This window comes from Trachypithecus francoisi, unplaced genomic scaffold (genome assembly GCF_009764315.1).
Source record: "Trachypithecus francoisi isolate TF-2019V2 unplaced genomic scaffold, Tfra_2.0 Contig01585, whole genome shotgun sequence".
Lineage (NCBI taxonomy): Eukaryota > Metazoa > Chordata > Mammalia > Primates > Cercopithecidae > Trachypithecus > Trachypithecus francoisi.
Genome location: NW_022681444.1, coordinates 8,991,932 through 9,019,413, shown reverse-complemented (window position 1 = coordinate 9,019,413; position 27,482 = coordinate 8,991,932). Strand labels below are relative to the sequence as shown.

General features: G+C 42.0%; 1 protein-coding gene across 5 annotated transcripts in view; it reads right to left on the bottom strand.

Moving 5' to 3' along the window:
- The window catches only part of NUP214 (nucleoporin 214), a 112,455-nt gene that overhangs the window by 28,319 nt on the left and 56,654 nt on the right, over positions 1-27,482 (bottom strand). For all 5 annotated transcript variants that reach the window (XM_033194190.1, XM_033194208.1, XM_033194212.1 and 2 more), the window contains exons 25-30: positions 18,304-18,379; positions 16,194-16,272; positions 13,023-13,107; positions 9,825-9,886; positions 5,488-7,287; positions 3,011-3,081 (exon numbers count right to left, since the gene is read on the bottom strand). In XM_033194190.1, the coding sequence (XP_033050081.1) occupies positions 3,011-3,081; positions 5,488-7,287; positions 9,825-9,886; positions 13,023-13,107; positions 16,194-16,272; positions 18,304-18,379 (2,173 nt within the window). The remainder of the gene's footprint in view (positions 1-3,010; positions 3,082-5,487; positions 7,288-9,824; positions 9,887-13,022; positions 13,108-16,193; positions 16,273-18,303; positions 18,380-27,482) is intronic.

Here is a 27,482-nt window from a genome sequence, read left to right as displayed (position 1 = left end):
GTAAATTCTTTCAGTACTGGCTTATCGGAAAAAAAGTCTTGATTTCTACTCATTCTTTAGATATTTTTTGGTGGATTTAGAAATGCTAGGTGGTCAGTTCTGGCTTTCATGGTCATTGCTGAAAAGTCTGCTGTCAGTCTGCCTGTGGCTTCCTAGAAAGATAATCTGTCTTTTCTCCAGTTGCTGTTAATATTTTATCTTTGGTGTTCTGCAGTATCACTAGGACAGGTCTCAGAATCAGTTTCCTTTTATGCATTCTCGTTTGGCACTTGCTGGGCTTCTGAATCTGTGGGTTACTATTATCAAATAGTTTCGGAAGTTTCTTTCTCTCTTCTCCTTCTGGAATTCTGATTAAATGTATGTTGCATTTTCTCCCACAGGATTTTTTTCTTCTGTGTCTTTCATTTTGCTTTCTGTGATGCATTCCAGATAACTCACCTTAACCTACCTTCTAGTTAGGTCAGCAAACTACAGCTCAGGGGCCAAATCCAGCTCACTGCCTGTTTTTGTAAACAAAGCTTTACTGAACACAATCAAGCGCATTCGTTTACATATTGTCTACAGCTGCTTTTGCACTACAATGGCAGCATTGAGTGCTTCTGACAGAGGCTACGCATAGCCCTCAAAGCTGGAAACGTTGACTACCACATTCTGTTCTAGTGTGCCACTACTCCTTTCAGAAGGTCTCATCTGCTCCAAATATAGCCACTGAGTTTAAACGTGAGTTTAATCATTACATTTTCTTAGAAATTCTATTTGGTTCTTCTTCAAATCTGCTATGACACTTCCTATGATTTTCTATTCCTTACTGGTATTTTCAAGTTTGTCTTTGATTTCTTCTAAACTCTGTAAGCCCCAGCTGCTTGATAGTTTAGGTAGTCTGTGCAAAGGTAATGTCTGATGCTTATTCTGGCTCTTGCTCATAGTTCCTGGTTTCCTTGTGTGTCTCATTTAGGGACAGAAATTACTTGTAAGAGTAATTCGAAGGCTAGGTAAAGTTCCTCTCCTTCAGGGTGGGCCTGCGCTGCCTCTGCCAGACACCTGGAGGCAGCATCACCCTGGAACCATATCAGTCTAGTCACAGGCTGAGACCTGTCAACATGGAGTCCCAGCTGATTGTGGGAGGGTCTCTTTTAGACTCCCCACTTTGTGCGTATCTTAGTTGGTGATTTTTATCCCTTCACCTTAGGGGTTATTAAATAGAAAATTCACATTTTCTCAGATTAGTAAATGCTGTGAGGGCACAACTGACTTGTGGGCTCCACTTTACTTCTCTAGGTTCCCATTTTCCTTTTGGCTTGGTAAAATACATTGTTAGTTTATTGGTGCTTTTAAAAATGGGGTTTTTATGTTTTATCTAGCATTTTTTAGCAGTTTTCAGTAGGGAACATGGTTCCCCTGAATGACTTAGTCCTCTACTACCAGAAAATGGAAATCAGAAGTTCTACTTCTCTCTTAAGAAAGATCACAGACTAGGGCAGAGCCTATCTTCAAAGGAAAACAGAGATGATAAAGAAAATTTCTTTCTGAACATGTATAAGAAACATATATTATGCCTACCACTTTATTAACTCCTTGACTAATACAAATTCTACCTTCAGAAAGTCACAATCCTTTCTGATAAATCAGGGTATCTTTCTTCATAAGGGTTCCTTAGGAGGTTACTATGATCTAAAATGATCTCAATGTAGCTGGTGTCTGATGTAACAGTTAATTTAACCTCTCTGGGCCTTCAGTGTGCTCATCTCTTAAATGGCGATAATAATCTCACCTATCTTATGGAGGTGCTGCGATGCTTACATGAATTAATTTGTATAAAAGACTTAAAATTATGCCTGGCACATAGATAACTGCTAGCTATATAACATCAAATAGCTCAGTTCACCAAAAGGAGTCTCCGGGCTACATATAGCTTTAGCAGAGGGGACATATATGTTGCCAAACCTTCTTCCTCTTTTTTCTTTTTAAACAACCACTTAAAAATATAAAAACTGGCCAGGCACAGTGGCTCACGCCTGTAATCCCAGCACTTTGGGAGGCCATGGTGGGCGGATCACCCTGAGCTCAGGAGTTAAGAGACCAGACCAGCCTGGGCAATATGGGAAAACCCTGTCTCAACTAAAAATACAAAAAGAAAAAAAAAAATAGCTGGGTGTGGTGGCACAAGCCTGTAGTCCCAGCTACTTGGGAGACTGAGGTGGGAGGATGACTTGAGCCTGGGAGGTGGAGGCTGCAGTCAGCCAAGACTGCACCATTGTCCTCCAGCTTGGGCAACAGAGTTAGACCCTGCCTCCAAAAAAAAAAAAACAGATATATACACACACACACACGCATACATATAGATATACACACACACACAAACACTATTCTTAAAGAAGTTAAACAATGAACCCCAAAAAAGCCAAATAGTATATTTAGCCCTCAGACTGTAGTTTGTCAACCCTTGGCCTAACATGCAGGAGACTGATAGAAATCATGCGATGTGGCCAGGCGTGTCAGTTCACGCCTGTAATCCCCTTGCAGGAGGATCGTTTGAGGCTAGGAGTTTGAGACCAGCCTGGCCAACACAGTGAGACTGTGTCTCTACAAAAATAAAAAATTAGCTGGGTGTTATGGCACATGCACATAATCCTAGCTACTGGGGATGCTGAGGCAGGAGGATTGCTTGAGCCCAGGAGTTTATGACTAGAGTGAGCTGTGACTGTGCCACTGTACTACAGCCTGGGCAACAGAGCAAGATCCTGTATCTAAAGAAAAAAGGAATCAGGCAATGTGCTTTCAAAATACTTTCCCAGAAGACTGTGGAAGGAGGATCAAAATTCTAGTGGTCCTCCTTAATCAGAGGCTGAGACTCCTGCATCTCCAAGGCAGTTGAAGGGAGCATAGCTTAAGAACCACACATGGCTATTGGCTGGATTTAGATATACAACATGAACTGATTATTTAACAGTGAAGAAAACTGAATGGGTATGATACATGTTGACATGAATGAAGACAAGTGCATATTTACCTGGCCAAAGACTGTTCCACCAGTACTGGCTGCTTGACCAAACACAGAACCAGTATTACTAGACCCAAAACCTGTAAAATACAAAGAAAACAAAAATTCAATTTGGATTGGATGAGTCTTTTAAAACATTAAATTTTTTTTTTTTTTTGAGGCAGAGTCTCGCTCTGTTGCCAGGCCGCAGTGCAATGGTGCGATCTTGGCTCGCTGCAACTTCTGCATCCCGGGTTCAAGCGATTCTTCTGCCTCAGCCTCCTGAGTAGCTGGGACTACAGGTGTGTGCCACCATGCCCAGCTAATTTTTGTATTTTTAGTAGAGACGGGGTTTCTCCATGTTGGCCAGGATGGTCTTGATCGCTTGTCCTCATGATCTACCCGTAGCCTTGGCCTCCCAAAGTGCTGGGATTACAGGTGTGAGCCACCACACCCAGCCTAAGTTTGTTTCTTTTTAAATGACATTCAGGTGTGCTAAGACAGCCCATAATAAATCAACTTATGAATAAAATGTTTCCCCATCTGGTCTGGAGAAAATTCTGAGCAAATACTTTAAAGACCCTTTTTCATTGCTAACATTTTAAAGTAGTGTAAGTTCAAAGCCTGGGGAATGAATCCTCTCCTACCAAACTCCAAGTGGATGGGGGCTAAGAAAAGCTTATGCTCAGACTTTCAGTGACCAGAAATTCTTTCTAATGACTGACTTAATATTATGAATATTTCTGCTCCTCGGTTTCTTCTGAATCTCAAATACCACATTCTTTCAGGGTAGCTTATCTTTCTTCCAGATGGCATAACACGGTTGAAGTGCTGAGCTGAACAGGGCCTGGGAAGATGAGGCAGAACTATTCAACAAAAGAGCTCCAGACAAGGAGTGAGAAGGCAGGAGTTTTATTCTCATTTCTTTTGGAGGCAGAGTCTCGCTCTATTGCCCAGGCTGGAGTGCGGTGGTGCGATCTCGGTTCACTGCAACCTCCACCTCCCAGGTTTAAGCGATTCTCCTGCCTCAGCCTCCCAAGTAGCTGGGACTATAGGCACCTGCCACCACGCCCAGCTAATTTTGTATTTTTAGTAGAGAAGGGGCTTCTCCATGTTGGTCAGGCTGGTCTCAAACTCCTGACCTCAAGTGATCCCCCTGCCTCGGCCTTCCAAAGTACTGGGATTACAGGCGTGAGCCACCATGCCTGGCCTCTTTTCTTATTTCTGTCACTGATTGGGTAGGTGAGCTTGGACAAGACTCAATTCCTCAACTAGGGCTGAAGTAGACAGCTCAGATACCTTTCCACACAGATACTAAATGAAAGAAGATTCCTCCTTGGGTTCTGAATTTGTTGAAATAGTATGACCATGCCTGTGCATGAGGTCTTCTCAAGTTCTGACTGCAGAGCAAATGAAGCAGTAGTGATACAGACTGTGTTACACGTCCTTCTCTCTTTTAAGACTCATAGGGCCTTCTCCTTGCCCATTTTTTGGACGAAGTCAGCACATTTCCCATCATTCAGTGGCCCTCTGGCCTCTTCACAGGGCACTGGGTGGGTCTCAAAACTGTGTCTGTCTTTTCAACACCATGTCCTTATACCTGAATTTAGGAGGAGTGTAACAAACATTTGTTGAAGAAAGGAAAATGTTTCCTTTCTAATAAATTATGAGCCATTTTCAAGTTATCATCGAATAATGAATTAGCAGTTACTAGTAATCTTGCCCACAACGAAATCATTGATCCTTGCTTTTCTCCTAGAGTCTACTGCTGAAGAATTACCTTTCACAAGATAACTATCAGAAAGCAAATCTCAGGACAGATTTTCAAATTGCCTTGCTTATTGATAACTTTTAGAAACAAAAGCAGCTGCTAAAACGGAAAATGCAATAGTGAAGAATTAGGTTTCACTGTCAAAAACAATAAACTGTAGTTTTTACAAAAAAGTCACAACATTGAAAATAGAAAAAAACCCAAATTAAATGTCAGTGACTGCGATTACAGCAAGAAAGATGGTGTCGGAGGGGACAGAAAACACTGGCAGGGTGGTGGACTATGATGACACTTGGATTCTCCTGCTGGTTCCACCGGCACTATCCTATCTGACATTAGAGCAGTCTCCTTGAGGCTTGACAGCTTTGGGTATAATGATCTCTAAAGTGCCTTCCAAATTTGAAATTTCCTATTTATTGGTCATTAAATTACTTGCCAGGACCTCAGCTAAAGATGCTTGTTTTTCCCCCATGAAACTGGCACTCCGGTGGCTTGCAGAGTGGACAATTTGCTAAGAAGCAAAACTGGAGCTGCATTAAGCTGTAATGGATCCAGCCAATTAGGCCAAACAAGTTCCTGAGACCACATGTGCTCCAAACTGTCTTCTTTCACCTACAGATTATTTTTGGGTTTCAAGTCTCCCCTTTCTTTTAATTACAAAAGTAATAGGGGTCTGTTGCTAATGTTTCAAACAGTAGAGAGGGAAACAAAGTAAAAAGCTTCCACAAATTCTTACCTGAAGCTTGACAAAAGCTGAACCCAGAGGATGCCGCTGTTGTGGTGGCAGCTGAGGTACCACCAAATACAGAGCCTCCCTGTCCAAAGCCAGGACTCTGCCCAAAAGCAGGAGGGTTGCTTTGGCCAAACAGCCCCCCTCCTGTGTTGGCAGAAGACTGTCCAAATGAGAAGGAACTGGAGCTACTGGTACTTGAGGCGGCACCAAAGACACTTCCACTGGTGGATGTGGGGGTGGAGGAAGCAGGCTGACCGAAGGCAGGCACAGAAGTGAACCCAGGCTGACTGAAGGAAAAGCCACTTGCAGCACTGCTCGCTGACTGCCCAAAGACTGAGGCCTGCCCAAAGGCTGTCTGTCCAAAGACCCCTGGGGCTGTGGTGCCAAAAGCTGGGCTGCTAAACCCTGAGCTGCTGACCTGTGGTGTGGCAGCTGCTGTGCTGGCTGTGCTACCAGTCTGCTGCCCAAACAGGCTTGGTGCAGTGCTGGCTACCACCTGCCCAAACACGGGTGTGGCAGAGGGAGCAGTGGCTGTGTTGTTGGTGAGCTGGCTGAAAGCTGAGCTAGAACTGGCAGCAGGGGGCTGAGCAAAGACTGATGAGCCAGAAGTGACGGTACCAAACGCTGCTGCCTCTGCAGATGTGCTGGGAGCAACAATGGATGTGGTGCTGGGGGCTGTGGGGGCGCCTGATGTTTCGACGGCCACAGGGCCTGCACTTGAGATAGCAGCTGCTGTGACAGCGGTCTGCCCAGGGACAGAAAAGGAGGAAGCAGGTGGTACTGCCTCCGTCCTGACATCAGGGACCCCAGTGGTGGCTGGGGTAGCCTCTGCAGAGAGTGCTACAAGACCAGTACTAGATGCTGCAGTGCCAGAGTTGCTGACGGCAGGCTGGGCAAGAACAGGTTCTTTTTTAACAGAGTCAGGAGTTTGCGGAGGAGCCTGGGGAAGCTGGGCTGAGTGTTGTTCCTCTAGAAGTGAGGTTGCTGATGCTGAGACCTCACTGTCGCCTGGCTTCTCAGGCAAAGCTGATGAAGTGGCCTCTTCTGTGCTTCTGCCAGAGGACATAGGCAGGGAGGGAGTAGTTGCTGAACTCAGGAGGCTACCGAATGACAATGTGGGGAATGATGTTGGAAGGGGAGTGGCAGCTGTAGTTGGTGGTGGGGCAGATGGGGGCACTGTGCTATTGGTCTGTTGGCTTCCAAATGAAAAACTAGTCTTGCCACCACTTAGAGATGTCCCACCAAAACTGATGACCCCAGAGGATCCTGCACTGGTGACTGGCAGACTGCCAAAAACGCCAGCTGAGGAAGTGCTGGTGGCTGCTGGTGGTGCTACTATGGTGGTGGTTGCAGAGGAGGTCACAGGGGGTTCCGTGTGCTTCCCTAACACTGAGGGGGCAGTAAAATTAAACCCTGAGGGCACGCCTGACGTCTTGGTTGGCTGGGTACTAGTTAGGCTTGTGGATGAAGCCTTATTGGTTGGCTTTGTAGAATCATCTGCTTGGCCAACCCGCAGTCCTGAAAAACTTCCCAGAGTCTCTCCAGCCAAAGAACTTGGAAACAGAAGCTCTCCCAACTTGGACGGTGGGGTTTCCAGCTTACTAGAGGTGGTGGAAAGAGCAGTTCCAGAAGGTGCCACAGGTCTGCTGCTAGATGCGGCAGGTTCTCCTGGGGTGGTGTTTGATGCGGATGTGATTCCTGAGGGAGGTGAGCTTTCAGGAATGACCTCATAAGAAGGTTTGCTTCCCCCACCAAATGAGAATGCGTCCGGCTGGCTTGACTCTTTAGTGGAGGGTGTTGTCCCTAGCAAGAAAAAGAAATTAGAAAATGGGTTGGATTTAGCAAAGATGACCCATTACATTTCCATTGATTGTGTTTCTAAGCCAAAGTTTCTCTCCTCCTTCTACAGAGTCAGGGTGCCTTGTTTTCACAGCAGCTTTCTCTAAGGAGGTGGAATGCATGCTTCTCCACACAAACATCAGCTCTGAGTTGTCTGAGGTGAAAAGGAAAAAATATCTTTTTATGACCATTAAATCACAACAAATACAGAATATCTAGAATATGTGAAATTAACATATTATCCCAAAGAGAAATAAAAAGGCCTCTTCCCTTAATTTACCCTAGCTGTGTGCTTTCCTTAGTAACATCCTCGGCACAGCACTAGCCTGTGGACCTCCTGATAGACCAGGACTTGATTTGAAATGGAAGTTCTTCCTTCATTTTTATGGGCAAATAAAGTGTCAGTCCATAGAAAATAACTTTTATGTACAATTAATGGCCACTTATTAGTGCTCTACTAAGTCAGCTATTTGACAGAGGCAGCACAGGCTGGTGGTCAAGGACATGGGCTCTGGAGCTACGCACTCTGCCACTTGCTGGTTGTGTGAATCTGGAAAGGTTGCTTTACCTCTCTGAGCCTCAATTCCCCCATTTGGAAAATCCAGATCATTACAGTACCTACCCTCAGAGAGCTGTTACAAAGATCGCATGAAATATGGGTAGGCCGGGCGCGGTGGCTCAAGCCTGTAATCCCAGCACTTTGGGAGGCCGAGACGGGCGGATCACGAGGTCAGGAGATCGAGACCATCCTGGCGAACACGGTGAAACCCCGTCTCTACTAAAAATACAAAAAAACTAGCCGGGCGAGGCGGCGGGCGCCTGTAGTCCCAGCTACTCGGGAGGCTGAGGCAGGAGAATGGCGTAAACCCGGGAGGTGGAGCTTGCAGTGAGCTGAGATCCGGCCACTGCACTCCAGTCCGGGAGACAAAGCGAGACTCCGCCTCAAAAAAAAAAAAAAAAAAAAAAAAAAAGAAATATGGGTAAAGCACCCATAAGGCCTGGTCAAACAACAGTGGTTAATAAATAAAAGAGTAACGATGTCGGGCGTGGTGGCTCACACCTGTAATCCCAGCACTTTGGGAGGCCAAGGCAGGTGGATCACAAGGTCAGGAGTTCGAGAACAGCCTGATCAACATGGTGAAACCCTGTCTCTACTAAAAATACAAAAATTAGCCGGGTGTGGTGGCGGGCACCTGTAATCCCAGCTACTCAGGAGGCTGAGGCAGGAGAATAGCTGGAACCTGGGAGGTGGAGGTGGCAGTGAATTGTGATCGCAGCATTACACTCCAGCCTGGATGACAAGAGTGAAACTCCATCTCAAAATACATAAATAAAATAAAAGACTTAATTATAAATGGATAACTGAAAGGCATTTAACAAATAGATCTGGTTTCTTTACAGGTCTTCAAATTCTTTTAAATGTTAAAAACATGCTATTGATGGATTTTTTTTTTTTTTTTTTTTGGGGACGGTTTCACTCTTGTTGCCCAGACTGGAGTGCAATGGCACAATCTTGGCTCACTGCAACCTCGCCTCTCTCAAGTGAATCTCCTGTCTCAGCCTCCTGAGTAGCTGGGATTATAGGTATGCGCCACCACGGCCAGTTAATTTTGTATTTTTAGTAGAGATGGAGTTTCTCCATGTTGGTCAGGCTGGTCTTGAACTCCTGACCTCAGGTGATCCGCTCGCCTTGGTCTCCCCAAATGTTGGGGTTACAGGCGTGAGCCACCGTGCCCGGCCTATTGACAGATTTTTAACAACATGCATGGGATCAGTGCATTTGCTGGTATGTTATCAAGGAAAAAAATGAGTTTGGTCTTTCATTTCTACAGTCTATCTATTACTATGTCTATCTTGCCCTACAGAATCACCCTATAAATTGATGAAATTTTAAATTACAGATAAAAAAATGGAGAAATTTTAATTCACATACTAGCATTTAAATGTTAAAGTACAGCCCTGATTTTCCAGAAGCAAATCCTTTCCTTGTCATTAATTATAAAAACAGAAATCGTTCACATCAGTTTCTTAAATTAAGCATATTTCTTTTTTTTTTTTTTTGAGACGGAGTCTCGCTCTGTCACCCAGGCTGGAGTGCAGTGGCCGGATATCAGCTCACTGCAAGCTCCGCCTCCCGGGTTTACGCCATTCTCCTGCCTCAGCCTCCCGAGTAGCTGGGACTATAGGCACCTGCCACCTCGCCCGGCTAGTTTTTTGTATTTTTTAGTAGAGACGGGGTTTCACCGTGTTAGCCAGGATGGTCTCGATCTCCTGACCTCGTGATCCGCCCGTCTCGGCCTCCCAAAGTGCTGGGATTACAGGCTTGAGCCACCGCGCCCGGCCAATTAAGCATATTTCTAATGCACATTATCAACACTGAACTTATTGCAGATACTGTAAGTAAGACTCAGGAACAAGTCAAATACTAACATCTGGGCAAAAATAACCTGTAACTTGTTTAGAGAAAACACATGAGTAATGCTACTGAACACAGTCTGTACCTTGTGCAGCAGTGAAATTAGAAGACGGTGTTGGTGTGATTATCCCAAAATTAAAGCCAGTCCTAACAAGTAGAAAAAGAGAAATTAAAAAGGAACAAACCAAGGCACAATATTACCCTCTTAATATTCCATTTTATCATTCATTCATACAAACCGCCCTCAGGAATTTACAATCTAGAAGATCAACGACAAGAGTCAAAGCACCTATCTTAGAAGCAGTAAGGCGACTCTATGATCTCTAAGCAGAGAGAAGCAGTTTGTGGGTGAGATACGATACAGATAGCAGTTGAGAGCCCGTTGGGGGATGGCTGGGCTTTCTGTAGCAGAAGTTTGTGTGGGGACTTCTCGCAAGATGAGCAAAGCTGCAGCACATAACAAATGTGCATGTGGGAATGGTGGCCGGAGCAGATGTCTGTTAAGTGAGAGGACAGAAGGAAGGTCTGGCGAGACAAAAACACTTAGACTAGGAAGAGCCTCTCAGAACCCCTCCAAAACCAACAAGCATGTCAGAGAGTCCCACACTGCTAGGGAAAACAATGGATACAATGAAACAGAAGCCCTATCTCAGTCATTTTGACAGAACTGAGTTTTAGGGCTAGGAAAATCTGGTTCAAAAACTTTCTGACTCCTTTCACCATTTCCTCTCTCCTTCTGTACGTTTTCTTTACACTGTAAGTGAAGACACCATAGATAAGGAAGAACATCCCACGGCAGTGTGAATCAGAACAGATTATTCACTGTGATAAAATCTCAGGCCAGGCATGGTGGCTCACATCTGTAATCCCAGCATTTTGAGAGGCTGAGGCAGGTGAATCCTTTGAGCCCAGGAGTTTGAGACCAGCCTGGGCAACATGGTAAAACCCTGTTTCTCCAAAAAAAAAAAAAACCCAAAACCAAACAAAAACAACAAAACCCCCAAAAACTAAAACCCAAAAATTAAAAAACAAAAATCAGCCAGCTGTGGTCCCAGTAGTCCCAGTTATCAGGGCGGCTAATCAATCCTTGAGGTGGAGGTTGTAGTGAGCCACGATTGTGCCACCGCACCTTTTTTTTTGGGGGGGGGGACAGAATCTTGCTCTGTCACACACACACACACATACACACTTCAAATCGCAGATTTTAAACTAGCTTTAAAATGTAAGAGACCAAGCACATCAAATATACTAAATAATGTATTAACTTAGACACTTCTGCCCATCATATTAAAAATAAAACAAAACACAACATTTCTTTGTGAAGAAATTTTATCTAACAGTGTCAAGCCATTGATTCAATGACCCCACCTTTTCTGGGTTATTTTAAAAATGGGAAGAGGGCCAGGCGCAGTGGCTCATGCCTACAATCCCAGCACTTTGGGAGGCTGCGGAGGGTGGATCACTTGAGGCCAGGAGTTCAAGACCAGTCTGGCCAACATGAAAAAACCCCATCTCTACTAAAATACAAAAATTAGCTGGGCGTGGTGGTACACATCTGTAATCCCAGCTACTTGGGAGGGTGGGGCAAGAGAATCACTTGAACCCGGGAGGTGAAGACTGCAGTGAGCCAAGATCTCACCACTGTGCTCCAACTAGGGTGACGGAGTAAGACTGCCCCAAAATCAAAAAAAGAAAAAAAAAAAAAGAAGGAAGAAGAATATCATTTCACGGAAGTAAAGACTGATTATTAGCCATCTGTAAAGGATGTAATAATTCTTGGCATTGACCTACTCTTTAAAATTTGCTTCAAATTACCTTTGGGAAATATAAAACATAATGATTTATAATAAAGAAAAAATATACATATTACTTTCCCCCTCAAATAATATTCTAATACCCTCTTTTCTCCTTAGGCTGAAGGACACCCAATATATTAAAATCAGGAAAAAGACCCCAGTTACAAACGCATAAACTGAAGAACTTAAGAGGCTTTTCTAATGGAACTGAATGCACAATGCTTCAATGGCAAAAAATCATTTTGACACATTTTGATCTCAGTTCCACAGAGTCTAACCCCATCACTGCAGGGAAGAGAATGCTTCAGCAGCTCACACAGGTTTCAACATGAGTGCTCGTAGCACAGAGAACAGGCACCTTAACAAAGGCTCATCTTGAGATGAGGTTTAGAAGATTCTTTCATTTTTTAAAAACAATTCAACTTTACAAGTTCAGCCATCATTGTTTTTTTAAAATTAGAAATGGAAACAGATTCCTCCACATCTGTATAAAACCTCAAATTTCAAATGCCTATTATCTATTATCTTTCATTACATTCTCTAATAAGTTCAGTGTGTGTGTGTGTGTATATATATATATATATGTATTTTTTTTTTTTTTTGAGACGGAGTCTCGCTCTGTCACTCAGGCTGGAGTACAGTGGCGCGATCTCAGCTCACTGCAAGCTCCGCCTCCCGGGTTCACCATTCTTCTGCCTCAGCCTTCCCAGTAGCTGGGACTATAGCCCGGCTAATTTTTTGTATTTTTAGTAGAGACGGGGTTTCACCGTGTTAGCCAGGATGGTCTCCATCTGCTGACCTTGTGATCCTCCTGCTCTGCCTCCCAAAGTGCTGGGATTACAGGCGTGAGTCACTGCGCTTTTTTTTTTTTTTTTTTTGAAGATGGGGTTCACTCTGTTGTAACCTCGAACTCCTGGGCTCAAGGGATCCTCCCACCTCAGCCTCCCAAGTGGCTGGGACTATAGGAGTGAACCACCGCACTTGGTTAATTTTTCAATTTTTTTGTAGAGATGAGGTCTCGCATTTTGCCCAGGTCAGTCTCCAATTTCTGGCCTCAAGCAATTCCCCCACCTTGGCCTCCCAAAGCACTAGGATTATAGGCATGTGCCACCATGTTTGTCCAGAAAAGCCAATTTGAATGCCACATCTAGCCCCCAAAATGGTGTCAGAATGGAAACATCTCAGTGTGACAAACTAAATGAACTACAGAATTTAGCAGACTCACTACCCAAAGAAAATGAGGTTTAGGCTAAAAAACAAAACAGATACACAAATATGTAACAAATATGTATCAACTTGAATTGCAAAGGGAAAACTGATTTACATGAGAACATTAAGCTACTGCCACTATCATCAGATGTATTACTGCCGTGGTAAGAACTCTAGGTTCATACACATTTAATAAGTATATAAATATATCTACAATTGTAAGATTTGGGGAAGCTAATTGTTAGTAATCTGCCATAAAACTTAAGTTCATTACTGACCCTGATGAAGAAAATGAGAAAGGCTTGTTGAACTGCCCAGAAGCAGATGGAGTCGAAGTCACAGCTGTTTCTATCTTGGCTGTCCCTGAAATTATGGGGAAAAAAAAAAAAGAATATTACAAAAAGACAGAAGCACTGTTCCAGGGTATAATTTCCTGTAGCTCAGCCTGTGTGGTGCTGCTTAGCACCGCATGTGCCTTCGGTGACACGTCAGTGGCCATGGGGAGTGAGCACGTTGCCTCACTTGTGCTTGAGGTCTCTGAAATTGCTCTGTGGCTCTGTCAATATTAATTCCAGTCTAAGGTGTGCCATCTCTCATTTACAGAAAATATATCAAAATAATTCTAGTACAGTTTAAATGTACAGTTTTAAAAGTACATTCTTATATATTTCAATGGTAGGAGAAAATGCTTATAATGTGAGGCTAAGCCCCCTCTCCACAAAAGTAAATAAAACTACATATAATGTAGCCTTATAATTATTTGAAATTAATCTATGCTGAAGGACAAAAATCCAAAAGAGAAACAGGTTCATAAGCTAAATATTTGTGAGTAGTGACTTTAAGGCTGTTTACTTCTATATACATTTCTGCATTTTCCATAGATTTTGTTGGTATTTAGCAAATAATCGTGCTCTTTTTTAAAAATTACAGATGTAAGACATGATTGCTATAATATAGAAACATGCAAGAAGGTTAAAAGTGCAATCCATCATTCTACCCATGTTCAATTTCACTCTAACTACTTACTTAGAGTTTGGGGACAATCTTCAGTCTTTTCCCTACTGCTCTACTTTATTTATTTATTTATTTATTTAGAGACAGAGTCTCGCTCTGTTTCCCAGGCTGGAGTGCAGTGGCGCAATCTTGGCTCACTGCAATCTCCGCCTCCCAGGTTCAAGCGATTCTTCTGCCTCAGCCTCCCAAGCAGCTGGAACTATAGGCATGTACCACCATGACCAGCTAATTTTTGTATTTTTTTTTTTTAGTAGAGACAGGGTTTCATCATGTTGGCCAGGCTGGTCTTGAATTCCTGACCTCAGGTGATCCGCCCGCCTTGGCATCCCAAAGTGCTAGGATTACAGGCATAAGCCACCACGCCCAGCCTTGCTCCACTTTAAAAGGGGGAAAGGGGAGAGGAAAACTGTATTTTAAAAGCCCAAATCAAATGAAACTAAACCAAACAACAAGAAAAAAAAAAAAACCCCTTCTAAAATAAACAAACACAGGGTAGACAGTAGTACAAATATTTTTAAAACTACTGGTATACGATGTAAAGTGTATGGGATGAAAAATCACAATCTAAATCATCAGAGTACTAATTAAATTTAATAGGGTGTAACTACACAGTGAGGTTGTGGACAGCTCTTAAAATGAGTAAGGTGGATCTGTATCATACCTGGAGAGACAAAGACATTTATTGTAAGAGGGGGCAGAGAAGGGGAAATAAGTTACAAAATCAATATATATAGGATATGCAGTATATAGGATATTTTTCTTTAAAAAACAATGAAGTAACCTCAACAGATATACATGAAATCATGATCTCTGGAATACAGAATCTATAGGGCAGCTTTCACACTCTGCATTATATATCCCTACACCATAGACTTTTTCTGGACATGTAATAGTTTTACAACCAGAAAAACAATGAAGGCATTTCCATTATTAATTAATAAGAGAACTGTTCTCTAGAGGTTTTAGAAATGATCTTTTTCAAAAAGAAACTTCTTGCAAACTCTTAAATAGCACCTTTCAGGGAAGTTTTCCTACCACAAGAAAAAAGTTCTTTTCTAAACCTTGATTACCTGGCAAGTGAAAACAGAAGTGAACACCTCATAATGACAGAAGGACTTCATGAGCAGCACTGAATGGTGAATCTTGGAAATTTCTTGCAAGTCACACTACTTGCCTAGACATGCATAAAGCAAAGTTCCTTAGGTTTCTTGGATTCTAACTCCAAGAGTGACAAAAACCTCTCCAATGAAGCCCTTGAAAAAAGAGTATATGATCTTTCAAAACTTTTTTGTAAAATATTCAAGTCTTTGACAATTCCACTATAAAATTTTCCTTTTAACATAAAGCTTTAGGCCCCAGTCGAGAAGTGCTAGATACCTCCTTCTCATGTGAGGTGTACAGGATACTAACTGTGGTTCCATATCAATCCAAATTCTAGAATACAACTCTGGCTTATGCAATAATGGCTTTCTTCTGCAAGGAAAATCTACTAAAGATAAACCCAGTATCCAATCAGAAAGTTTGGGATTATAGAGAAAGTCAGAATGATTGTATGACTGAGATTATGAGAGGCAGACTGCTAATGTATGAAGTTCAATTTCTAACAGAATTTGCTTGAAGGCCCACTTAAGAGCATGACTGAAATAAACGCCAGAATCCATCCAGAGTGTTGTAAAAATTCAGTACTGCAGACAGCACAAGACCCTTGCAGCAGGAAGTAATACATGCCAAATTAGGTAGGCTATAATAAAGGAGCCAACAAAAGGGGACACTGAGGAAGACCCACATTCTGCATCGAGTTGGTTTGGGCAATGATACTTGGACAAAGTGTCTGGTCAAAACACTCATGGTTACTGTGAAAACCAAATTAAGAATAATTATGCTTGAGTGAGTGTAAGGAGAAGTTATGTGAAGCCATAAAATCTCATAATAGGGACTCATTATATACACTGAGATCTTACAAATCTGTTTTACTTTCTCTACCTTACAGGTTTTTGAATTGGCACTGTGGACCAACAGAATTTTTAATTCCTTTGAGTGGAAGAAATAGCGTTTAGCATTCTGATCCATTCCACTCTCAACTGTGATCATCCAGCAAGGAAGAAAAAGATAATACTATTGCTCCATTTTAGGAAAAGAATTTAAAGGGAGGTTTTTCTCCTACTGCTCTATCATCTTTCAAACTAACCTCAAAATTTCAGAAGTCTACGTAGCCACTGAAGGGCATACTAATTTTCTAGAAATTCTTCATTAGCTGAATGAAGCCTTTCAAATATGATCTCTTGTCTATAGCCATACTACCCTAAATGCTCCCGATCTCGTCAAAGGTGACTCCTGTTTCCTATGGCAACTGTTTCAGTGATCTAGAACAATAACCCCTATTGTGAAGTGCTTCTTTCACCTTTATTTTCAAGAAAACAAAAATGTAAACTGACCTGAAGCTTTGTCACCAGATGATAACTGACCGGATGCTGGTGTAGGCCCAGATGGCTTAAGGGAATTTATTAGAGACCCCTATAACAGAATACAAGCAAAATGTTTATGTTAAACCACTAACCATCCTTTGTAACAAAGAAATATGCAAAATGTAAACATAAAAATGTAATTTGAAATAAGCAAGCACAAACACTTTTAGTTAAATTACCAAAAAGAAAAAGAAAGGAAACAAAAAAAAAAGGTCTCAATTTAAGTTAACCATGTGTAAGATCATATTAAAGGATGAAAACAGGCTGGGCGTGGTGGCTCACGCCTGTAATCCCAGCACTTTGGGAAGCCAAGGCAGGCAGATCACAAGGTCAGGAGATTGAGACCATCCTGGCTAACATGGTGAAACAACGTCTCTACTAAAAATACAAAAAATTAGCCGGGAGTGGTGGTGGGCGCCTGTAGTCCCAGCTACTCAGGAGGCTGAGGCAGGAGAATGGCATGAACTGGGGAGGCGGAGCTTGCAGTGAGCCAAGATCATGCCACTGCACTCCAGCCTGGGTGACAGAGCGAGCCTCCGTCTCTAAATAAATAAATAAATAAATAAATAAAATAAATAAATAAAGGATGAAAACAGAAATACTCTGCAAGCCCCAAGAAGGCAGTCACACTGGCCTAGTTCACGGCTATCTTCCCAGTGCCTAGCACAGTGCTTAGCACATCAAAAGCACTTGAATATTAGGCAGACAAATTAACGAAGGAGTAAATGAATAAAATTGTTCTAGCTCTTAAAGCATGTACAATAAGGTTAAAAGCAAAACTGTTTGACTTATCCATCTCCAGTCAATGTTCCTTCGCTCATCATGATTTATGCCTTATCATGTGTTTTCCATGGTGAACACAAATACCTCCAGAAGAAAGATCAAATGCTAAATGCTTAAATGCCATTTTAAGTTATGGTAAACTAAGGAATAGAGGCAAGTTTGAGAACTTACAATAGGCAAGCTCTGATATCCAGTTTCAAATTCTGATCCCTAACACAAACTACTCATCTCAGAGACAGATGTAACAGTAGCAGAGAAACCAGAATTTCCTAGGAAGAGTTTCAGCACTAGCCTGACTGACCTTCTAATCATCCTCTATCACTTTTTTCTGGATTGTTTAACTGTTTGCAATATCACCTATTTTTCTAAGGGACAATGTTTATCAGGCAAAAGCTTGAAGCTAGACAAGCTAGACATAATATCACTAAAAATATATAAACTCTGACAAACAGGGATTGCAGGAGAAAACCAGATAACCTACACCCCAGACACTGATACTGTGTAGTGAAACAAGCAATGGACAGGAGGAAGTCAGAAGCCTTGGGACCCAGCTCTGGTTCCACCATTTACTAATCATGAGAGTTTGCGTTAGTCACTCAATCCTAAGCTGTGTCACCAGTGAGATATATCTAAACACCTATCCTCCCACTGTACATGGTTGTTGTATGGATTAACTGAGATAATGTGAAAGTAAACTGCAAAGCAAAATACCTCATATAAAAATGTATGGTATTAGAATTATGACCCCAAACTACTAGGTGCAGAATGTTAAATGGCCTATGAAGACAATATCAGGTTCTGACTGACCTATTCTGATTAACAGCCATGTTAAGACTGGCATAAATTGTGGGGAAAGGATTATGGGCCTTTATCAGACTTACGGTTCATTTAAACAAAGTCAAGACTTAAAAACAGTACGGTCTTCACTTACAAAGGCAGACGCAGCATGAATGTTAAAAGTAAAACTCAGGCTGAGTACGGTGGCTCACACCTGTAATCCCAGCACTTTGGGAGGCCGAGGCAGATGGATCACCTGAGATCAGGAGTTAGAGACTAGCCTGGCCAACGTGGTGAAACCCCGTCTCTACTAAAAATACAAAAATTGGCTGTGCGTGGTGGTGGGTGCCTGTAATCCCAGCTACTCAGGAGGCTGAGCCACGAGAATCACTTAAGCCAGGGAGGCAGAGGTTGTGGTGAGCCAAGATCACACCACCGCACCCAAGCCTGGGCGACAGAGCGAGACTCTGTCTCAGGAAAAAAAAAAAAAAAAAAAAAAAGGTAAAAATCAGTAAGTTACCTGCTTGGTTTGGTTAGCGGCCACTGGGGTCAACACTGGGTGAGGTGTTTTGGCTGTGGAGTAGGGCACTGAAGAACTGAAAAACACACAAAGCATATACTCAGAGAAAGGCATGACTAGGTAAAAATCACATTCATTCTCAAGCCAACCTTCTGTCCAATATACGATACCAGTTTTGGGTAGGATACAGCTGTGTGGGACGCCAATCCAACTGATTTGACATTTTTTTTGAAGAATAAATTTTAAAAATGAACTTTGGGTTTTTAGCATGAAAGTCAAAGCAGTGGCCTTAAAACTTATTTCCTTTCTGCAATTCTAAGAAAAAAATTAGTAACCATTCAGAACCAGATCTTTTCATTATCCAGAGTATAAGCCCTCCTCCCTGGCCCTTCCCCGTACTGCAGATCACACGAGGAATTCCTGATTCTCCAACCCAAGCAGGCTCTATGGGAAGCATTCTCACTGCCACCTATGCATCCAATTCGCTGCTACCCCAAAGGTGCTATCCAGAAAGATCTTAGCTTCTCACAGCAGCTATCCCCAGGGCTCACCAGGTCAGCATTCAAGGGATTCAAATGTACCACCGTTCCATTCCCAACCTGTATCTTTGCCACAGCATGAAAAGTATACCCCTATTCACAAAAAGAGCTCTCATCATCTTTTGTTAACTCTGAAGTAGGTGAACACTGTATGTGAGGAACTGTTATTTCAATAACTAGTGTTCGCATATTGGAAAACTACCTGTTAGTGCAAACATACACAAAAGTTCTTGGCTCCTAGGGGTAATTTTTTCAATCAATTTATCTGTTGTCAGCCCAGCGCTACTCTGACTGGTATACATAGTAGTAGTTGCAGGACTTGGTTATTTTTCAGAACGCCCCTAGATTTAGGGAGGATTCATATTTTCCATCAAAAAATTAACTTGGAAGATAAAAGCCAGTGCCTTACAGAAGAAAATTATCAAACTTAACAAACCTTACAAGCACACTGAGATTCTCCACTGGAATAACACGGGAACCTTCCTAAACAGACTTTGATTTAGAGAGAAGGAAAAAATGAACTTATGTTCAATGAAACAAAACCCGTTTCATGCTTCTGCTGAAGCCAGAAGCAGCTATAAATATGCATCTCTGGAGAAACACATCCCTGTTCCCCTGAGATAGTTTACCAACCAGGCAATACAGGTACAGCATTCCCCGCTCACCTCTGCTGAATCTATACCAGAGGAAAAGAATGTGTGAGTGAGACTGTGGGCCCTGAGCAATACCTGGGCAGACACGGGAGACTTGCCTGGAGAAGAGGTTGGAGCTCACAAGGATCACAAGGGAAAGGAAACTCTTGTATGCTTTCTCAAAGACAAACAAATCAGAAATAAAAATAAAAGCAGCAATTTATCCAAATTTTAGAAACTTTTTTATAGCCAAAATTCAGTTGTGACATGATAGTAAATTATGCACAAATAAGACTGAGTGTAATTATTGTTCTATTTACTTGTGATAATGCTATGTATCTCCTGGGTATCCTAAATCCCCAAATACACAAAATTAGGATTCACAGTACCTACACACCATGTGACACCCCTGCAGAGAAATGCTGTTCAGTGCAATCAGCCAGTAAACCAACTAACAAATCAGATCCAAGAAATCTCTATCAAGATCCAAGACAGCAAACAGAAAAAAACAGTATACTCTCAAACAAATATGTTCAACCGTTTGTGTATGATCATGAAACAAAACAATGGAAATCAATAGCCAGAAATGATCCAGGGACAGAAAAGCCAAATTCAGAAGTACCCATATTTTAGATGACTTTATTCTACTTTTTAGCAATATGGAGCTGAAAAATACCAGAAATTCATCTTGATATTCTTTGTTCTACACATGAAAAGCAAAATCAGAGGACTATAAGAAGAAAATGGTGCCGTAACAGAGCCCCAAAGAGACATCTCTTTACTGAGGAGGTCTACAAACACTGACATTTCCCGCAACACTAAAGCTCCTGCTTCAGAAATGAGGGACAGAGGCACAGGTCACTAAGAGTTTGGAAACTTGGGTTCTTGGAGAAAAATAAAACACAGAAGAGTCTTTTTTTTCTGATTTTGGCCACATATTACCAGCACTACATGCCAACACAGGCAGACAAATGCACACACGTTCTATGGATGTGTACTCTACACACAATTATAAAGTTGGGTTGTGAAGCATTAAAATGTCACCCAGGACCTTTGCTATTGGCCCCTTCAACTTTAATGAACTTCAACAAGGTAAATACTCATCCCATTGTTGTGAAAAGCCTCAACTCCTTGTAACTTATTTCAGGATTTTAAAAAGCATAAAAAACGAGAGACCTGGTTATGTTTTATTTTGGTAAATCTTAATCACTATCACATGTATCTTTTCATATATACTCATGTATGAGAGAGTGGAACTTATCAAGAGTAACTGAAGAAACAAAAGAAATCAACAGGAAAAAAGAATGAAAATGATAGAAGATACTGAAAACAAACACTCCATATTCAATTCTTGGGAGTTTTTGACATCTGTCGATGGGAATATAACTGCCAACTATTTTCTCCATTGGTAAATTTAATGTCTTCATAGACACATTCTTTAAAATAGTATCCAAAAGTTTGTTAAAGCAAATTATATGTCCTGCATGAATGTTTAGATGCTAAGTAACTTAAATAATGTAAGATGCAACTGCATTAGAGCTTTGAAAAAACCCACATTAAATATGAAAAAACAGGCCAGGCGCAGTGGCTCATGCCTGCAATTCCAGCACTTTGGGTGGCCGAGGTGGGTGGATCACTTGAGGTCAGGAGTTCGAGACCAGGCTGGCCAAAAAGGTGAAACTCCGTCTCTACTAAAAATACAGAAAAATTAGCCAGGTGTGGTGGCAGGCACCTGTAGTCCCAGCTACTTGGGAGGCTAAGGCATGAGAATTGCTTGAACCGGGGAGGCAGAGGTTGCAGTGAGCCAAGACTGTGCCACTGCACTCCAGCCTGAGTGATAGAGCGAGACTCCACCTCAAAAAAAAAAAAAAAAAAAAAAAAGAGGCCCGGGTGCTGTGTCTCACACCTGTAATCCCAGCACTTTGGGAAGCGGAGGTGGGTGGATCATCTGAGGTCAGGAATTCGAAACCAGCCAGGCCAACATGGTTAAACCCCGTCTCTACTAAAAATACAAAAATTGGCCGGGCGCGGTGGCTCAAGCCTGTAATCCCAGCACTTTGGGAGGCCGAGACGGGTGGATCGCGAGGTCAGGAGATCGAGACCATCCTGGCTAACACGGCGAAACCCCGTCTCTACTAAAAAATAGAAAAACTAGCCGGGCGAGTTGGCGGGCGCCTGTAGTCCCAGCTACTCGGGAGGCTGAGGCAGGAGAATGGCGTAAACCCGGGAGGCGGAGCTTGCAGTGAGCTGAGATCCGGCCACTGCACTCCAGCCTGGGCGACTGCGAGACTCCGTCTCAAAAAAAAAAATAAAAAAAAAAAAAAAAATAAAAAAATAAAAATAAAAATACAAAAATTAGCCAGGCGTGGTGGTGCACACCTGTTAATCCCAGCTACTCAGGCGGCTGAGGCAGGAGAATCGCTTGAACTCGAGAGGCGGAGGTTGCAGTGAGCTGAGATTGCGTCACTGCACTCCAGCCTGGGCGACAGAGCGAGACTCCTGTCTCAAAAAAAAATAAATAAATAAAAATAAGAATAGTGTAAGAAGAATTCTTTATGACATGGAAAATGTAAATAATTAGATTTCATGATTAAGCTGAAAAGGTTACACATTTATAAAGCAGCATGCATCCAAATTTTTCTCTAACAAGAAACATTTTCATAAAATAAAGATAAAAAATGTGTAAATAACAATCGTACATTTGTGGTGGGAATAAAGGTGATTTTAATTTTGTTCTTTTTAACTATCTTTTTTATATCTATAACAAACATTTGTAATAAGAAAAACAAAAGGATTAAAGTTCCTTTCAAGTTTCTGGTCGATTACTAGAGTTATTATTTTTAAAGTAGAGGAACATCTTTAAATTGGTGAAAGAAAAAAACTATCAATCTAGAATTCTTTACCCTGTGAAAATATCTTTCAAAAACAACGGTGAAATAAAGACTTTTGCAGACATACAAAAGCTACAAGAATTCAGATGTGAACCTCAAGAAACATTAAAGGAAGTCCTTTGAGCAGAAGAAAAATTATTCCAGATGGCAAGCTGGGACCAGACACAGGAATGAAGAACCTGGAAATGATAACTATATGTATAAACATGAAAACATTATTCTTCTTATTTAAATGTATTTAAAAGATAGTCGGCCGGCTGCGGTGGCTCACGCCTGTAATCCCAGCACTTTGGGAGGCCGAGGCAGGCAGATCACCTGAGGTCAGGAGTTCCAAGACCAGCCTGGCCAACATGGCGAAACCCTGTCTCTACCAAAAATACAAAATTTGGCTGGGTGTGATGGTGGGCGCCTGTAATCCCAGCTGAGGCAGGAAAATCACTTGAACCCGGGAGGCAGAGGTTGCAGTGAGCTGAAATCGCACCACTGCACTCCGGCCTTGGCGACAGAACAAGAATCCGTCTGAGGGGCAGAGGGGAGGAAAGAGAGTCAACTGTTTATAACAATGTATCATGAGGTTTACAGTACAAGTGGAAGTAAAATGTACAATAGCATAAAGGTGGTGAAGGGAGAAAACAGAATACTGCTGTCAGATTCTTACACTATTCTTTAGTAATGTAACATCACCTGAAGACAGTCTGTGATAAGTTGAGGATGTATACTATAAACCCTAATGTAAGCACTTAACACCAAGTTATAGCCAATAAGTCAACAAAAAAGTTAAAATAGAGTCATAAAGATATTTAACCCAAAAGAACCCAGAAAAACAAAAACTGAACAATAAACAGATGGGATAAATAGAAACAAATAGCTATATAACAGATTTAAACCCAAACATGTCAATAATTACACTTAAGGTAAATGATCTAATCACTCCAATTAAAAGTCATAGATGGTCAAGGTTAAAAAAAAAGCAAGCTAGGGCCACTATATACTGTCTACAACCATGGTCCCCAACCTTTTTGGTACCAGGGACCAGTTTTGTGAAAGACAAATTTTTCCATAGATGGACAGCGGAGGGGGATGGTTTCAGGATGAAATTGTTTCACCTCAGATCATCAGGCTATAATTTTATATTTTATTCAGTTAGATTATCATAAGGAGCATGCAATCTAGATCCTTCGCATGTGCAATTCACAATAGGGTTCATGTTCTTACAAGAATCCAAAGCTGCCGCTGATCTGACAGGAGGTGGAGCTCAGGTGGCAATGCTCGCTCGCCTGCCGCTCACCTTCTGCTGTGTGGCCGGATTCCTAAGAGGCCACAGACCGGTATTGGTCTGCAGCCCTGGGCTGGGGACCCCTAGTCTATAAGAAATCCATTTTATTTTTTAAAATTATTTTTGTTTATTGTGGTAAAATACACAACAAAATTTGCCATCTTAAAAGTAACCATTTTTAAGTGTACATGTAGCTCAGTGGTATTAAGTACATTCACACTGTTGTGCTACAAGAAACCTATTTTAAATATAAAGACAAAATAAATTGAAATAAAAGGATGGAAAAGATACGTGGTAGTGCTGGGACAACTGGATACCACATTCAAAACAATGAAGTTGGATCTCTACTTCACACCATTTACAAAAATTAACTCCAAATGGATCAGAGACCTAGATATAAGAGCTAAAACCACACAACTCTTCAAAGAAAACATCAGTGTAAATCTTTATGACCTTGGATTAGGCAACGGTTTCTTACATGTGACACCTAAAGCACAAGCAACAAGAGAAAAAATAAACTGGACTAAATTTTTGTGTCAAAGGACACATCAAGAAAGTGAAAAAGAACTCAAAGAACGGGAGAAAATATTTGCAAATCATATGCCTGATGAGAGACTTGAATACAGATTATACAAAGAAACTTATAGCTCAAAAATAAAAAGACAACCTAATTTTAAAACGGGGCAAAGGAGCTAAATAGATATTTCTCCAAAGAAGATACAACTGGCCAATAAGCACATGAAAAGATGCCATTAGGGAAATGCTGTCTCACACCGAGAGTGTGAGATACCATTTTACACCACTAGGATGGCTATAATAAAAAAGATAGTCAATAATGAGTGTTGGTGAGGATGTGGAGAAACTGCAACCCCCAAACATTACTGTTGGGAATGAAAAATGGTGCGGCACCTCTGTAAACCAGTTTGAGCTATGTGATCCAGCGATTCCACTCCTACATACATACCCAATAGAACTGAAAGCAGGGACTCAGACAGACACTGTCCACCAACAGTCTTCCCTGACCTCCTCCCCCAGCATTCTTCCTCTTGCTTCCTCTACTCTTGTCACCAGAGCTCCCTCCTGACTCCCTCTTCAACTTGTAGACACGCTCCTGCCAAAGGCCCTGTGCTTGGAGCTTTCTTCGGAGATATTAATGAGACCTGCTGTCTGGACTTGCTCTCTTCATTCAAAGGTCACCTTCTCGAGGAGGCCTTCCCTGGCCACCCTATTTAAAATTATAACCCATGTTCAGACAATACTCTCTAACCCTTTTCCCTGCTTTAATTTTCTGCATCACACCATATCACCATCTAATATATTATATATTTTACTTATTTATTTTGATTATTGTTTGTCTCTTCAAACAATCATCAGTCTGTTAGTTTTTTCGGTCTATTTTGTTAACAACAAAACAGGTAGTTTATCTCCAGCACCTAAGAATAGTGTGTGGCATACAACAAATGCTCATTAAGTATTTGTTGAAAGAATGAATAAATGAATGAATGCACACAAAATAAGTGTTTGTGTAACTGGCAGTTTCCCGGCTGTCTTCTTGGTTGCTATGTCTTACTCAACTACCCTATTTCTAGTAGCCAGGGCAGTATCATGCTCACAGCAGATGCTGTGTAAGAATCTGCTGAATCAAGCGATGGAGCACTGCAAAGGAATCTGAATAGCTGTGGGTTGGCGCCAGATAAACACTCTTCCAACGAACTGAATGGATGAGGCCAGTGAACATAAAATACACCAACGGCAGAAATATGTAAGCTCATCCTATGATAAATTTTCTGTAAGATACCATTGAGAAAAAGCTAACTGCAAAATTAAATACTTAAAATACACTTAGGAAACTGTTTAAAAGAATCTGTTCCATGAGAGCTGGTTGAAAATAATTTTAAAAATAAAACATAAAAGAATCTCAAAGCAAGTCATTTTACAATGAACATATTGTCTCAATCTTTCCTGGGGAGGGGTGGCAGTAAATACCAATTTTCACTTTTCAATTTATGTTTGAGTAGAGTTTACCTATTATTGAATAAATGATTATTGAAAACGAATGCTTCTACATTTCAGGCACCATGCTGGGCACACACATGAAATAATTATACCAGAGTCCAATTCTGTGGAGAATGGAACAGAAAGTTTCTTCAAGATTTCTTAAGTCGTCTGAGATTTTTTCTTGTCAGAAAGAGTAGACTCAAAATTACTCCTTGAGGCCGGGCGCGGTGGCTCAAGCCTGTAATCCCAGCACTTTGGGAGGCTGAGACGGGCGGATCACGAGGTCAGGAGATCGAGACCATCCTGGCTAACACGGTGAAACCCCGTCTCTACTAAAAATACAAAAACTAGCCGGGCGAGGTGGCGGGCGCCTGTAGTCCCAGCTACTCGGGAGGCTGAGGCAGGAGAATGGCATAAACCCGGGAGGCGGAGCTTGCAGTGAGCTGAGATTTGGCCACTGCACTCCAGTCCGGGCGACAGAGCGAGACTCCGCCTCAAAAAAAAAAAAAAAAAAATTACTCCTTGAACAAAGCCTTCATCAAAGATCAGCCCATATGAACCATTTAGGGAAATGAAGCTTGAGAAAAGGAGAAGTGGAATCTCCAAAAGGTGCTTCTCATACACGGTTAGCACCTAATATATCTCGGAAATACCAGACAATACTTCCTGTACCATATGCTGAATTTTCCCATCTTACGTAACATTCTGCCTTTCAGTGGCTTTTCCTTGCCTTCCCTATGCTGGGAATCTGGCTACAATTCCCAAACGCTAACACATAGTTCTTTCCCTTGAAAAGTTTGCAACAACCACAAATACCATCTTGGTCTAAACAGCATACCAAGGCTCCGAGGTCACTACAAAATAGTAATAGAGAAGGCTTGTTTTTTAGCTGTTAGTATGGCCCTGAGATAACTAAAAATGCCTCAAACAAGCAGTGTTGATAAACAGAACAACATGGAAAAAAAGAGGCCAGCGGACCAGTGAGACAGGGCCACTTGAGAGAAGGAAAACAAAGCCGTGGACAGATCTGCTCCGTGGGATGGCAGAAGGTGGGCACACTGTGGTGCTGCTAGACTAATCGTGGGTACCAGACACTAACTCCCTGAAATGTGATACTAGTCAAGATCCCCGTGTTCCAAGCGAGGAAATATCCCTCAACTCTTCCCTTTGCCACAGGGGATGGTGGCTGGTCTAAAGGGATCACAGTTACAAAATATGCAGGGCAAAGCAGGGCACAGGCATGTTCTGTGAACCTGCCCAGGGCAGCGGGAGGCAGTCAGCACCCTGAATTCTGAACACAGATGAGGACTAAAGACAAGTGAGCTAGGCTGGGCACAGTGAGCTAGGCTGAGCACAGTGGTTCCTGCCTGTAATCACAGCACTTTGCGAGGATGAGGTGAGAAGATCACTTGAGCCCAGAAGTTTGAGACCAGCCTGGGGTGACACAGCAAAAACTCCATCTCTACAAAAAATAAATTAGCTGGATGTGGTGGCATGTGCCTGTAGTCCCAGCAGCTACTTGGGAGGCAGATATGGGAGCACGGCTTGGGCCCAGGAGGTTAAGGCTATAGCAAGCCATGATCGTACTGCACTCCAGTCTGTGTGACAGAGTGAGATCCTGTCAGAAAAAGAAAAAATAAAAATAAAAAAACCCCCGCCAGCACCACTAAAAAAGCAAGTGAGCTCCACCAGCAACAATCTAGCCCTTAAACATGGCATGATAAAGAAGCTAAAGTCTCCAAACAGAGCTGCTATCTTCTAAAAGACTACTTTTTCATACAAAAGCAAAAGAAATGGGAAGAACAGAAATGCCCAGAGAAGGGAAGTGAGGGAGAAGAGTATC